Consider the following 14,778-nt stretch of genomic DNA (forward strand, 5'->3'; position numbering starts at 1 on the left):
TGCATTACAGAATGAGCCAGGAGCAAAGAGATTCATCACGTGCCATCCTTTCATACCAGAGCAGCGGCGAGAAGCTGTGGCAGTGGTGCAGAGAGGTCAGGTCCCACCACAGAGCCTCTGACATGGGAAAGCAGCACAGCTCCATCACCCTCACCCCACATGGCTGCTGAGGTCCCAGCCTGGGGTTTCATCCATTTCTTCTTGTGAGAGAACAAAAAAAAGGATTGATCATCTATTCGCCTTCTCCCCCTCCTTTTGTTTGGCTGCTGGAAAGACAGTGCAAAGTGCTCTTTGTACAAGCAACACAAAGCTCCAAACTCATCTTCAATAAATTAAATCCCAATAAGCCCACCAGCATGAAGATTGCTTGCTTCAAGTGTTCCCAGCTCAAGACTTCTCCAGCCCTCCGTGAAGATTTCTTACCTCTTACATGTATTGCACTTAAACTCAGTCACTTCAGGTTTTTCCTGCCCTGTGTTTAGAATATTTCCCCAGAGCTTCAGAACAGCAACATGCATGTCAGCACATCCTTCACCCTCGATATGGCCAGGCCATAGGTCTTTATGCATGATTTTCCTTGGGACTTCCAACTTTTCCCTCTCCTTGTTCAGAGGAGACACTTTACAAGAGGTATTACATTTATTTTATTAGCCCCAAACCCTGTGTATGGCATGAGTCCTGATACCAAATAGTTCCTATTAGGGAGAATGGGAATGGACAGGCTTCCGAAGATGTATGGGATTATACAAGAGAAGGTGGTATTGGAAGGGAGCAGGTTCTTTTTTTCCTGGATCAGTATGTTGTGTGACAGTTTTAGCCTTATTAAAAAGCTGGTTTTCTATACAGCTGTGCCATTTGTTGTCAGTCTCTGATTTTTCAAGACTTTGCATCATTTAGCCTCTCTGTGGTACTTAACTTTCTGTCCAAGATGAAAAGGCCAATACTTAATGACCTATTTGTGAAATTTTCCCAGGCTAGTACCACCATCTGTGCCTGCATGTGTGTCTGTTGCCAGGTTTTACCCAGTTCAGTATTGTTTTTTTCCTACCACCCAATTAGTACTTGTCTAGCACCTGGTCAAAGAAGAGTGAAGATCAAAGTTGATGTGGGTTTGGGGTTTAATTAAATCATTGTAGTCCCCACAGTAATGCTGAATTGTCTCACCCTTCCCTGCTGTGCCCTTCTCTGAGTGCACACAGACACACAGGGACAAAGTTGGAGACGTGCATAGGAAGAAGAAGGAGGGAATGTATGAAGCAATTTGTGATTTTTGGCAATACAGTTTTAGCAACTACTCTGTATGACTGTTTTATTTTCAAGAGTTTTGAGCCTTCTTTTCATAGCCCTGGTGCATTCTCTGCTATGGCAACTGTGGTTATCTTGGTTTGCAATTGAATAAATAAAGCATATTCAGCGTAATCTTCTCCGTAGGGCACTAGGTTCAATGCATGAAATGGAGAAAATAATAAAGCTTTGTAACATTTCAAGAGTTTCCTTCAGAGGATATAATTTGCTTCTAAAATGTTCTCATTTGGTAAAAATGCTCTAAGTTAATATTAGTTTTATCTTCTATTATCCAGTCACTGTATAGAGACATTTTCAGAGCAAATTCATATTCCAGTTTGTCTGTCCACAGGTTTTCAGGGAAGATGTTAAGCATTTACATCTTCAGGACACACAATATTCTTTCTCTGAATATTAATTTTTGGTATGCTCCTCATTTGAGTGCTCAAACATTTTGAAAAAGTAAAGTCAAAATTAATATGCCATGAAATGTGAAGTAAATCAAAGTATGAAAAGTTGCAAAGCTATTACTTTAAAAAAATGCTGCAGTTCAGGTCAGTTTAATAAAATCCCTTTATTGAAAATGCAATTGTTCTTTTATATACAGTGTTTTGATTTGCACAGCTACAATTGTCTGACTGTCATCTGTATAAATCTGCACCGAGTAATAATTATTTGTGATGATTTGAGAAATGCTTGGACTGTCAAGTATGAAAAATTGTTGGTCCCCATTATTGTCTAATGCTGAACATTTTGAAGAATACAATCTAGAACTTGGTGTATAGCACATATATACACTAAGTAGGGTAGATATGGATGCAAATTGTAAAAGCCAAGTCTTAAAATAGTCTAAACCGTGTTTGTAACTTCAAGGCTCTCCATCAAGGTTTCAAGAATCTTATTTACACCTTTCATGTGAAAACAGAATTGAAAACATGCTTGCATGTAACCTCATGCTCAAAAATTCCCCACCCTTTTAGCATCTGGTAAAACAAAAATAATACTAAAAACCATTTTGTATCTTGAATAACAAACACCTCCTAAAACTGAGATGGTGTAATTGATGGGCTGGGGGAAGGAGAGCTGATAATAATTGAGATTTCAGACAACTGACTCTCTTGATGTCACACAACCAGGACCGTTAGTGCCACCTATAGTTAGTCTGTCTGACAGTTCTCACTTGAAGACCTTTCTTTCTGTGGATTTTGAGGCTGCTATACACACTTCTTCTGAACAAATACTGTTAAGAAGAATTTGGTGGACATGAGCTCTGGTTTTATCAGTTCTGGACAGACACAGCTGGGTGTCAGCTGGTTTTTAGTTGATGGACCACAGATGAGGGGAGCTCTGCAGCAACTAGTACAGTTCTAGCATAGGGCACAAACCAAACCTCCAAATATGATGGTAACTGAAGAATTAAAGGCAGATGCAAAGTCTTCGTTGAGGCAAAATTGAAGAGAAAAAACAATTTAGCAAGGAATGGGCCTGCAAATGCCATTCACGATATTTATCCTCTTTATTCCTTGCTAAATTAATTTGGATAATTTTGCCCTTCAGTCTGCCATGATCAAGTGTCATGTTAGCAGTCCCAGCATAGACTGGTTGTGAGCCAATACAGAACTATCTGCGGGCGATGCAATAGAAATAAACAAAATCCTGCCTGGTAAATGTGGAGGGTTTCCACCATAATTTTCATAGTGAGACAGAACCTAATTAATGGGCTTTTTGAGTTACATTTCAGTATTTCCATACTTCTATTAAAAAACTGCTTTCAGTGCAGGTACCTATGAATTGACTTGATGTCTGCACCTAGTTTTCAGTAGACTACTATATTCAGAAAAATTTTTTTTAAAAAATTCCCTGCATTTAAATCTGTACTTGCTGCTTGGCCATCAAGCTTGGAAAGGTCTTCAAAGATTACTTTATCCTGCTGTGCCTAAGTAACCAGAAGGAAATACCTCCCATCTCATTACTCTGGTTTACCTTGAATAACCTTTGCCTGTAATGGGTTGATGACTGCCAGCTGGTCAGCGTATGCATTTCTGGTCAGCATATTCTCTAGTGCTCTCCACAAAACACCCTCCTGCCCTCCCTGCACACACACCCCCACCTTCCACTGAACAGAGGGCAGAGTGTATTGGACTTTCCTCCCTTGTTGTTACTTTGGGACTGATAGAGATGAGAAGCTTCTGCAGAGTGTCCCCAGACTACTTTTTTCTTTTTCTTCTTTTAATGCCACTGAGCTTAGAAGTCTCCCACTGCTCATGTCGCTTCACTGTTCAACTCAGTTACTGCATCAGAAAAGGAAGGAAAACTTTGATCTTGACACACGCTTCTTCTCTGTCCCCCTTTACAACTTCTGCAGGAAAACAAAAACATTATTAAGTGCATCTCTGGTGTCAATCCTTTCAGGGGAGAACAGCTGCTTTTATCAGATGTCTTCCCAAAACCTTTAATGGCCTGATGAAGTCCAAGTTGAACTGTCAGAGGACACACCTGAGCACGACTTTATCACCATCCCCACACTGCTCTTAGGCTTAAAAGTGTCCTCAGCCAAAGTGGATTTAGACCATTACTTATTGTGGTTTCTAGAACTGAGGGGTCAGCAGGGACCTCTCGTAATGAGCATGGGCACAGCCATCAGTGTCCAGGCAGCAGCTGCATGCTCACGACTCTGCTGTAGCCACATCTGTTACAGCTTTGGAGGAAAAAAAGTTCATTACCCCAATTGTTTTCTTGTCCTTTACCATCCATGGGTTTAAAGATATCTGTTCCTTGGATCTTCTCTCAGGCTGCCTAATTTTGTGGGGTATATTTTCCTCATTACCTGTGAGCACATTTGCACATTTTCCTTGGCCAGGGAGTCTCTAGTTTAAACAAATGTGTTTCCAGTCTCATTTAAACTTAACCATTTCTCCAGGTCCCCTTACCAGTTTCAGGAGTGAAATCGTTATGTGGCTTAAAAGCCCTGCCTGTAACTTTAAAAGAAGAGGAACCATATTACCATCAGCTCACCCACTGTTGATATATTGTTTCAAAATACTAAATTGAAAATGCTCTTATGATTACCCTCCATGGTGCTGTGTAGACTCTAGGGGCCTAGAGCGTGTCCTTTGTGCAAAGGAGAGTTTGGTTCTTTCAGGGTTCCACTAAAGGCTCTCAGGTGCCTTACCTGGCCTTTCACTAGAGCAGGGTCAATATGGCTTTTCTCTCAGCCACTCCTTCAGCAAGGGGGCTGTTGCCATCAAACCTCAAGGAGAGCCAGCAGGACTCTGTGTCTCTGGGAGAAGCAGGTAGGTCAGTTTTTCTAGGGTGCATCAGGTGTGTTAGTCAGCTGCAGAAGAAATGGGCTTTGAAACACTTGGCATTGTTCTAAGACAGTCACTGGATTGGCCTTTTATCTTTTTTGTTTGTTTGTTTTAATAAACTGAAGTTAGTAGGATAGAATAAAAAGGAAGTCAAGCTTTCTATTTCCTATGTGGCCCTTTATCCATCCGCCATTCCAAAGAGTGCTGTCATTGATGAGAACTAGACAATCTTTTACTGTTTAATGCTATTTAATATGCATTCTGTGTGCCCCCAGGCAGGTCAGAGCACATGCACAGCTCACCCTGGGGTGTTGCTGTGTACTTAGTGCTTGAAATGGCTTTTATGCCATTTCTTCATTTTTTTTTCCATGTTAAAAAGAATGAGAGGAAAGTACCACTTGAAAATGCACAATTACTTAAATGAATTTAAGTAATACAAGCTCATTGGTAACTGCAAATACTAAAGCTGCGTTTTTCCCCTTACTCTAAATGTCTGAAAAGCTCATTAGTGTTAATGTATGGGGAAGTGCTTAGCCTATTGATGGAGGAATGAAATCCGGAGCAAAGCACAGCTCTACAAAGATTCATCTGCAGATTAGGGTCTGAAGCAACCATTAGATTATCAAATCTGACCTTCTATCTAATACAGACCATAGAATCTCATCCACTTAATTCTGTATTTATCCTAACAACAGCACCAGAAAATTAGACACAGTGCATTAACATATTATAATGTAGCAATATATTCAGGCATTTCTTTCTTTTCCTTCCTTCCTTCCTTCCTTCCTTCCTTCCTTCCTTCCTTCCTTCCTTCCTTCCTTCCTTCCTTCCTTCCTTCCTTCCTTCCTTCCTTCCTTCCTTCCTTCCTTCCTTCCTTCCTTCCTTCCTTCCTTCCTTCCTTCCTTCCTTCCTTCCTTCCTTCCTTCCTTCCTTCCTTCCTTCCTTCCTTCCTTCCTTCCTTCCTTCCTTCCTTCCTTCCTTCCTTCCTTCCTTCCTTCCTTCCTTCCGACACTTCCTTCCGACACTTCCTTCCGACACTTCCTTCCGACACTTCCTTCCGACACTTCCTTCCGACACTTCCTTCCTTCCTTCCGACACTTCCTTCCGACACTTCCTTCCGACACTTCCTTCCGACACTTACTTCCTTCCTTCCTTCCTTCCTTCCTTCCTTCCTTCCTTCCTTCCTTCCTTCCTTCCTTCCTTCCTTCCTTCCTTCCTTCCTTCCTTCCTTCCTTCCTTCCTTCCTTCCTTCCTTCCTTCCTTCCGACACTTCCTTCCTTCCTTCCGACACTTCCTTCCGACACTTCCTTCCGACACTTCCTTCCGACACTTCCTTCCGACACTTCCTTCCGACACTTCCTTCCTTCCTTCCGACACTTCCTTCCGACACTTCCTTCCGACACTTCCTTCCGACACTTCCTTCCGACACTTCCTTCCTTCCTTCCGACACTTCCTTCCTTCCTTCCGACACTTCCTTCCTTCCGACACTTCCTTCCTTCCGACACTTCCTTCCTTCCGACACTTCCTTCCTTCCGACACTTCCTTCCTTCCGACACTTCCTTCCGACACTTCCTTCCTTCCGACACTTCCTTCCTTCCTTCCTTCCTTCCTTCCTTCCTTCCTTCCTTCCTTCCTTCCTTCCTTCCTTCCTTCCTTCCTTCCTTCCTTCCTTCCTTCCTTCCTTCCTTCCTTCCTTCCTTCCTTCCTTCCTTCCTTCCGACACTTCCTTCCGACACTTCCTTCCGACACTTCCTTCCGACACTTCCTTCCGACACTTCCTTCCGACACTTCCTTCCGACACTTCCTTCCGACACTTCCTTCCGACACTTCCTTCCGACACTTCCTTCCGACACTTCCTTCCTTCCGACACTTCCTTCCTTCCGACACTTCCTTCCTTCCGACACTTCCTTCCTTCCTTCCTTCCTTCCTTCCTTCCTTCCTTCCTTCCTTCCTTCCTTCCTTCCTTCCTTCCTTCCTTCCTTCCTTCCTTCCTTCCTTCCTTCCTTCCTTCCTTCCTTCCTTCCTTCCTTCCTTCCTTCCTTCCTTCCTTCCTTCCTTCCTTCCTTCCTTCCTTCCGACACTTCCTTCCTTCCGACACTTCCTTCCTTCCGACACTTCCTTCCTTCCGACACTTCCTTCCTTCCGACACTTCCTTCCTTCCTTCCTTCCTTCCTTCCTTCCTTCCTTCCTTCCTTCCTTCCTTCCTTCCTTCCTTCCTTCCTTCCTTCCTTCCTTCCTTCCTTCCTTCCTTCCGACACTTCCTTCCTTCCTTCCTTCCGACACTTCCTTCCTTCCTTCCTTCCGACACTTCCTTCCGACACTTCCTTCCTTCCTTCCGACACTTCCTTCCGACACTTCCTTCCTTCCGACACTTCCTTCCTTCCGACACTTCCTTCCTTCCGACACTTCCTTCCGACACTTCCTTCCGACACTTCCTTCCTTCCTTCCGACACTTCCTTCCGACACTTCCTTCCTTCCGACACTTCCTTCCTTCCGACACTTCCTTCCTTCCGACACTTCCTTCCGACACTTCCTTCCGACACTTCCTTCCGACACTTCCTTCCTTCCGACACTTCCTTCTTTCCTTTCCCCTTCTTCCTTCCCTTCCCTTCCCTTCCCTTCCCTTCCCTTCCCTTCCCTTCCCTTCCCTTCCCTTCCCTTCCCTTCCCTTCCCTTCCCTTCCCTTCCCTTCCCTTCCCTTCCCTTCCCTCCCCTCCCCTCCCCTCCCCTCCCCCCTCCCCTCTCCCCCTCCCCCTCCGCTCTCCCTAAAACCTGGGGCAAACAGCATTCCTGTGCTATATGATTTTTGATGAAAATCTGCAGGAGGAGAGATTTCAGCTTTTTATTTGCAAAAGGGAATTTGTATGTCTGTGTGTTTGCATAGGGTTTTGTTTAGTGCTTTGGAAATTATTGACTGGTAACTAATGAGTATAGAGCTGGTTGAGATCCATAATTTCTGTTTTTCTCTGAGGACATCATAAATTGAAAAAGGGATTTTTTTAAAAGAAAAAGTAATTTTCTTGAAAAATCGGTGTGGTCCTTCAGAATTGCTTTCTAACATCTAATTTGGAAACTCCCTGCCAGTCAGTTTTCCTAGGAAGCACGAAGCACATTTCACATCTGGCTTCTCATCACTTTGACTGTGACACAAAACTGCCCTTGAAGTGCACCTGGGAGATATCCAGGGGGATACCACATACACATAAAAGACAAGCCAAGCTGTCTAAAAGAACTCCACTGGGCTAGTGCACATTTTAACCACTAGCCAGCATTTCACTGAACAGAGGAGCAAAATAGATGAGGAAAGTATCAGGGAATTCAGACGAGAAGTGGTAGACTGTGCAAAATACAGAGGTCCCAGGCTTGGCACATACACACTCTCTTGAAGAAAAAGTCCTCCTGCCCAGAGCTGAGCTACATCAGCCCCTTGGTGTTGCTCATACTATCGAGACATTTCTCTGCAACCCACCACAGCCCAGGCAGAGGGAGAGTCTTTGTTGCTCACGTGCTGCAAAAGCTTTTGTTGCCCTTTGGGTGGGTGAAACTTGGACTCCTAGCACTAGTCTGTAACAAAACAATTTCTATTTATTTTCTCTGCAAAGCTCAGAAATCCTGCAACTGGCTTGGTCCCATTTTGGACTTTCATTTGGGTTTTGACTCTACAGTTCATTTGGATTCTGTTCCTTGAGTTTTGGTGGGTTTTTAAAATAGGAATCATGGCTAAGTACTGCTACTGAAAGCAGAGATTTGACCCGTGACTGCAGGAACTGGAGGTTCAGAACTCCCAAGCTGGTGCAAAACCATTTGCCAAGGTTTTGCCTGGCATGTACTGTTTTTTCCTGGTATACTGGCAGGGAGAAAGATGCCTATAATCAAAGGAACACACATAACAGGTGCATAGAGTCTGCATTGCCTCAAATACTTCTTTTCAGTGTCCTGTGATTCATGTTAATTCAACAAGAAGGTACAAGATAAATACTTTTGAAAGATTCAGCATAGAAGAAGGAATCTCAGACCTCCTTGCCTATCAAATAGGAAGGTCAATACTTGCAATTAATTCTTGTCTTTGAGGCTAAACTCATTATTGAGCATAAGGTTCTTCAAAATTCACAGGTAAACGGTGTTAAATAAATGCAAATGACATTACTAACATCTTTCCACTATTACTTTGATGCAGTTTGTTCTCAATAAGTAATAAGGTATTTATAGCAGTGAGGATAGGGCTGCACAGAAAAACCTCATGCCATGCAGAGACACCTCTGAATAACCAAACACAGGAGCCCTGCACCGGCATGGTCTGAATGAATCTTCCTCTTGGGGAGTTGCAGGAATATCCATGGACTTCATTTATTCTGGCCATAGCTATGTAAGCCATATTCAAGGTCATAGCCAAGAAACAAGCCATGACTATTAAATTTTCTAACCAAAAAGACACCAATAACAAGAACACACAGTATTTTCATTTTGTCAAATTTTCCAGTGTCTTCCTACCCCATCTCAGCAGCAAAAGGTCCAACACTGCTGTAGCTGTGGATTTAACTGCAGAGTGAAGGCAAAATTTGTTTTCCAGGCCTAAGAGAAGCAGTGACCACATCTGAGGATGAGGGTTCTGTAACTGCACTTGCCACCATGCTGTGTGAGCACTTGTGCTCCTTAATATTATCTTCAAAGCAAAGCTCTGGATACTCTGTGAACAGCATTTAATCAATGTGTATCAAGAAGTTTTGAGACAAAAAGTTTGTCTTCTAGAATAGTGTCAGTTGTACTCAGTCACATAATGAATTATTCCATGCAGGGAAAGATCTGCTTTTCTATGAATTTGTATAATAAACAAAAAAGGCATTGAGAGTTTCCCAGCCCTTTACTTCTGGTGCCTGTGCTTCCTTTGCAGTTGTCCAACACAGCAATTCTTCATCAGATCAGACGAGACCAAGTGACAGACACATGCCGAGCAAACAGCGTGTCCAGCAGGAAGCGCCGTGTGCTGACACCCAACGATCTCAAGCACCTGGTCGTGGATGAGGATCATGAAATGATCTATTGCTATGTTCCCAAAGTGGCCTGCACAAACTGGAAGAGAGTCATGATGGTTCTGACGGGAAGAGGGAAGTACAGCGATCCAATGGAAATCCCAGCCAACGAAGCCCACGTGTCTTCAAACCTGAAGACTCTCAACCAGTACAGCATCCCAGAGATCAACCACCGCTTGAAAAACTACATGAAGTTCCTCTTTGTTCGCGAGCCTTTTGAAAGACTGGTGTCAGCCTACAGGAACAAGTTCACCCAGAAGTACAACACTTCCTTCCACAAACGATATGGCACCAAAATTGTGAGGCGCCAAAGGAAAAACGCAACCCAGGAGGCTCTGCGGAAAGGTGATGATGTGAAATTTGAAGAGTTCGTGGCATATCTCATCGACCCACACACCCAAAGAGAAGAGCCCTTCAACGAGCACTGGCAGACTGTGTACTCCCTCTGCCACCCTTGCCACATCCACTACGACCTCATAGGAAAGTACGAAACGCTCGAAGAGGATTCAAATTACATTCTCCAGCTGGCAGGAGTAGGCAACTACCTGAAATTCCCCACCTATGCAAAGTCTACGAGAACTACTGATGAAATGACCACAGAGTTCTTCCAGAACATCAGCTCCTTGCACCAAATGCAGCTGTATGAAGTCTACAAACTTGATTTTTTAATGTTTAATTACTCAGTGCCAAGCTACCTGAAATTGGAATGAGGGATGGGTTGTGGGGAAAGAGGGGAGAGAAAGCCTGTTTTATTTAAGATTTTTATTTGTCATAATAAATATGGAGAATGGGTTATTTTGTAAATTAATATTTTCTTTTTTTGAATGATGCTGCGAGCAGCACAGTCAAAATTATTTAAATCAACTGTAAGAAAGGACAGCTCTCTTTGCAGGGTAACGGGATTGTGATGATCTAGCTGTAGAAATGAATAATACTGCTACACTGTTTAAACAAATGTTAATTGTGTTCTGGTGAATTTCATTGATCTTGCATTCCTCCAGTTCTAATTAATGTTATTTATACTTATTTAAAACATTGTCTCTTGGTAGGTTTCACTTCAGCAGCAGAGATAGGATAACATGTGGACAAAAGGAGTCTGGTTTTGGGCTTTCCTCGATTTCCAGCTTGCTCTGGGTAATAATAATCTTCCATTAGGCAATGATGCAGGTAAATATGGAAATGGTTCTGGAGCCACATGCTTTGGGAAGATTGGTGAAAATAAGTTCTTTAGAAAGTGATGTTGCGCTCCATACTAGTACAAAATCTGTCTTTCTAGGCCTGAAAAAGAAAAGTAACCCAGATTTGGGTAGATTCATGGGTATCTAATACCCATGACTGAAAGAAACATTAATGTATTCTTTAGGAAGAGAACCTTTTATAAGTCTTAATGAGTTTTTGGAGAATACGACCACTCCCACTGGCTCTTAATTTGAAGCCTCCCAGCCCAAATGAATTGGGGATGGTCCATCAGAAAAGAATCAGCATTTGGAAAGTGGCTGTAAGAGATTTTTTGAATGCCCAAAGCAATTGGCATCAACTTAATTCATATCCAGGATGGAGCTGTGGGGACATCCATCCTCTTCAAGTCATGCCTCCCTAATTGATCCTAAGATGGGCAACCAACTGGTAATGATACGTTGCTGTAAACAATCTGGGCATGTAATTTGAAAATTCAAAAAGTCATCTTCATGTTGATTCTCTAAGCATGCAAGGCAATAAAAAAGCTTTCATCTTCCTACATGATGGATTCATGGCTTTTTCCTAGGGAGGAGAAGAAGCCTTCTTTTTTAGTTGATGCCTAAATGCCATTGACAGGAATTTTTCTAAGTTCTGATGTGTTAGAAATTCATCCAAGTCATCTCTAATGTAACACCATAACCTTTTATCTTAAGGGGAATGTCTCAGTAGCAGTTGTTTTGTGTTTAACTGCTTTTTGAGATGGCAGATTGTTTTGGGTAAGCAGATAGTAATCTATGCACGGCAGATAAACAATGAAAAATGGTATTTCAGTGTGGATCTGTTAGTAGCTAGTGGGAGCAGAAAATCAGGCTTCTCTAGATGTTTGCTTCAGTTGGAAGCAGGTGAGGGAATGCTCTGTAGCCACAGGCATACACAGGCAGCTGATGGGCAAAAGTAGGCAGAGGCTAAACTGACACTTGTAAAAATATAAGATCTGTTTTAAAGTTGATAGATAGTTAAAACAAGGGGTTTAACTTGCCTGCATGTCAATCTTTTGATGAAAACAAACCCTTTCAGAAAAGACTGATGATTTAAATAAACTCAGCTCAAGGCAGAGCTGTTTCAACAGTATCAGAGCCAGATCGTGAAAAATGTCAAATTGTACAGTAGCCAGTAATATCCACTGAATTGCATTAGTTTCCAGGACACAGATGTGATTAAAGAAGAAAATAGTTTGCATTTTATTTGATAAAAATAAGTTGCTGAATAAATCTCGTTGAAAAACTAACGTAACAAACAGCAACTGAAGTCCTTTCACAATTGGATTTGGTCTTAGGCAGGATTCAGGTCATTATTTTCTCTATCATACCATACAAATAAATCTCTTATCCATTCTGGAACAGCCACAGTTTTCATAACCCAGCCCCTATTTATAACCTGGAGCACTGGGCCAGTGGCTGACAAGGGGCTGGCTGGCTGGCTCACCCCTCTGAATTCCTGATCCATTGCTAATTACTGATTGTTGTTTTACTTTAAAGCAGTTTAGTCTCATTTAGAGTGTGTGGAGCTATACCTCTCACAGTGGCCTGGCCCTCTTATGTTCCTAGTTCAATGGTTCTATGTTTGTTAAAAAAACAACTGTCTGAGGCAGGTTGCCCTTCTCCTCACAATACTTCCTACAAGCTATTTGTGTGTTAGTTTGATCTTGCATCCTACAGTGCTCATATTTTGATCCAATTTTCTTCTCAGTCAGCTCTTCATCCATCCAGCAGAATGTGATGCAATTTTTTTCATTTAAGACAAAAGTTGCTTCAGAAAGTAAATATTTCAAGAACAGAGTGTGCTTCCCCCTTTCTTTTTGTACTTTTCTCTGGCACCATCACCACATTTTTATGCATTCTGAAATATTCTCTGTAGTTTCACAGCTTAGGAGACACCAAACCTCTATGTGGTAGCTGTGACAGAAAAGCTTTAAGTGAAAAATGTGTTCAGGAGATATGAGGGGTGACCATTGCTCCAGCCAGGATTTTTAGCAACAGCTTTGGGTTGGATTTCCTAAATTCTGGCTCCCCACAGAGGGTAGCTCTACGGGTGGATGCTCAGCACTGAGAAGGCTTTTATGTGAACTTCAGTGGGTGCATGAAATCCCTTGCTTTTGAAAAACCTTGATCCCAAACTACTACAACCTGGCTATTTAGTGCATTATATCTATTTTGAGGTGCTGTGAATGGGCTGTAGATCTGTGTTTAAAATGAATAGCTGACATGCTAGATATGATCATGTCCTGTGCAGTGAGCAGCAAGCCCTCACCAGCTCAGAGCAGGATGACAAATGCAGAGGAATAGCCATTTCTTTTGGCCTATTCGGCACGCTGTTTTGACTGAGCAAAAAAATCTGTCTTTCCAGTGCAGCTACACAGGAGGACATTCAGGGTTGTTCATGCTCATGTCAGTGAGCTGGTAGCCACCACCTGCCGTGGGGGGCAGCCAGAGAACTGGGTTGGTTTTACCCTCTAACTCTCTCTTCCCTGGGTTTCCCAGCTGCAGAAGAGGGGCTGGTCTGCTCCTGAGTTCTGCCTCTCTCCCAGCTCCATTTCTGCTGTGGCCACAGCTGATCCTGGGAGACAAATGGGCAGCACAGAGCCACAGCAAAATGTGAAACACAGACATGCCCATGGGGCTGCAAGGGCCACCTGGGAAGCTGCTGTTGTAGAAGGGCGTGTATTAATTATGTCTAGTAGTGATAAGCACAGAGAGAACAGCAGTGTTCCTGCTCCCCACCTCTGTTCCCAGCCCCCTCAAAGCTGCTGGAGCAGTGATCCTTATCTCTGAGCAGCAGTTGCCTCCCTGTCATTTGACAGGGCCAGCCCTGAGCCCAGCAGTGCTGGTGGCTCTGTACTTGGCACGATACCCACAGCTGAGGGGTCATTCCCCCCAAATGGCATCAAGCACCTTAACTTGGGAGTGCAGGCTGAATTTGGCCCATATGAACATGATAGAGACTGTTGGGTGGTGGGATGTTCCCCCAAACCTGGCTCAGTCCATGCTTCAGCCTCTTCATAAACCATGTCCATTATGACAGAAACATGCAAGCTGCGTGAACCATGCGCTGTGTAAAACAAGTGAAATAAATAATCCACTAGCAGAAGTGCTTTTAGAAGTAAGCTGACCCCAGATGTTTTAGGGTTTCACTGTAGTCTGCTGCACTTTTCAGGTACAAAAAGGGACTGTCCTTACTATTACTCTTGTTACAGAGAGTGTTATTTTCTTACATGCATGCACAATACAATGTGTACGAATAATTTAACATCAAGTGGGGTTGGATTTTTTTTTAATCTATTTGTATGCAGTAGAAGGCTTGTTGTAGAAAAGTATCTCCTTATACTTAAATATACTGTTAATAAAGCAAAAAAGATAAATTACACATTGCCAACACAAGTGTGACCTGCTCATGAGTCTTTCCTTAAAAAAGCCATTCAAGCCTGATTATTTTTCTAAGTAACTTCAATTAAATTGAAGAAAGAAAATTCCTCTCTGTGTGCTTTATTTATGGCTCATTCTTTCAGGGCGGATTTTTCAGGGTGGGATTTTTGTCCACATAGCTTTGCTTTCTTACCTGCTTTATTGTATATTATAGGCAGGACACACTGAAAACTCAAAATTATCTACTCCTGTGGAGTAGGAGAAATCCCTTGGTGGGGTTCAGTGGGCAGAGCAGCCAGGGAACCGAGACCAGGGAAGCAACAGCTGCAGAACTCAACCATGGACAGAGGGAGGGAGCTGGGGGCTTTACAAAATTGAAATCACTTGCATACAAACCCAGAAACTTCCATTTTTGGGGTAATGGAGTAAGAAATGGCCTCTCTGCACAGCCTTGGGTGCACAGCTTTTGTGTGGTTTCCTTCATTGCTTGTGAGATAGTGGAAAGACCAGTCTCTCATACTGCCACAGAGACTGAAAAAACTGGATTTGCACCAG

General features: G+C 42.9%; 2 protein-coding genes across 3 annotated transcripts in view; one reads left to right on the plus strand and one right to left on the minus strand.

Annotated features, from left to right (window-relative positions):
• CHST11 (carbohydrate sulfotransferase 11) overlaps positions 1–14,327 on the plus strand; it is a 158,949-nt gene extending 144,622 nt beyond the window's left edge. For both annotated transcript variants that reach the window (XM_063154341.1, XM_063154343.1), the window contains exon 3: positions 9,484–14,327. In XM_063154341.1, coding sequence (XP_063010411.1) covers positions 9,484–10,332 — 849 coding nt within the window. In that variant the 3' untranslated portion in view covers positions 10,333–14,327. The remainder of the gene's footprint in view (positions 1–9,483) is intronic.
• The window catches only part of SLC41A2 (solute carrier family 41 member 2), a 64,165-nt gene continuing 51,230 nt past the window's right edge, over positions 1,844–14,778 (minus strand). Inside the window, exon 11 of the mRNA XM_063154338.1 lies at positions 1,844–3,643. Coding sequence (XP_063010408.1) covers positions 3,635–3,643 — 9 coding nt within the window. The 3' untranslated portion in view covers positions 1,844–3,634. The remainder of the gene's footprint in view (positions 3,644–14,778) is intronic.

This window comes from Melospiza melodia, chromosome 4 (genome assembly GCF_035770615.1).
Source record: "Melospiza melodia melodia isolate bMelMel2 chromosome 4, bMelMel2.pri, whole genome shotgun sequence".
In the NCBI taxonomy this organism is placed as follows: domain Eukaryota; kingdom Metazoa; phylum Chordata; class Aves; order Passeriformes; family Passerellidae; genus Melospiza; species Melospiza melodia.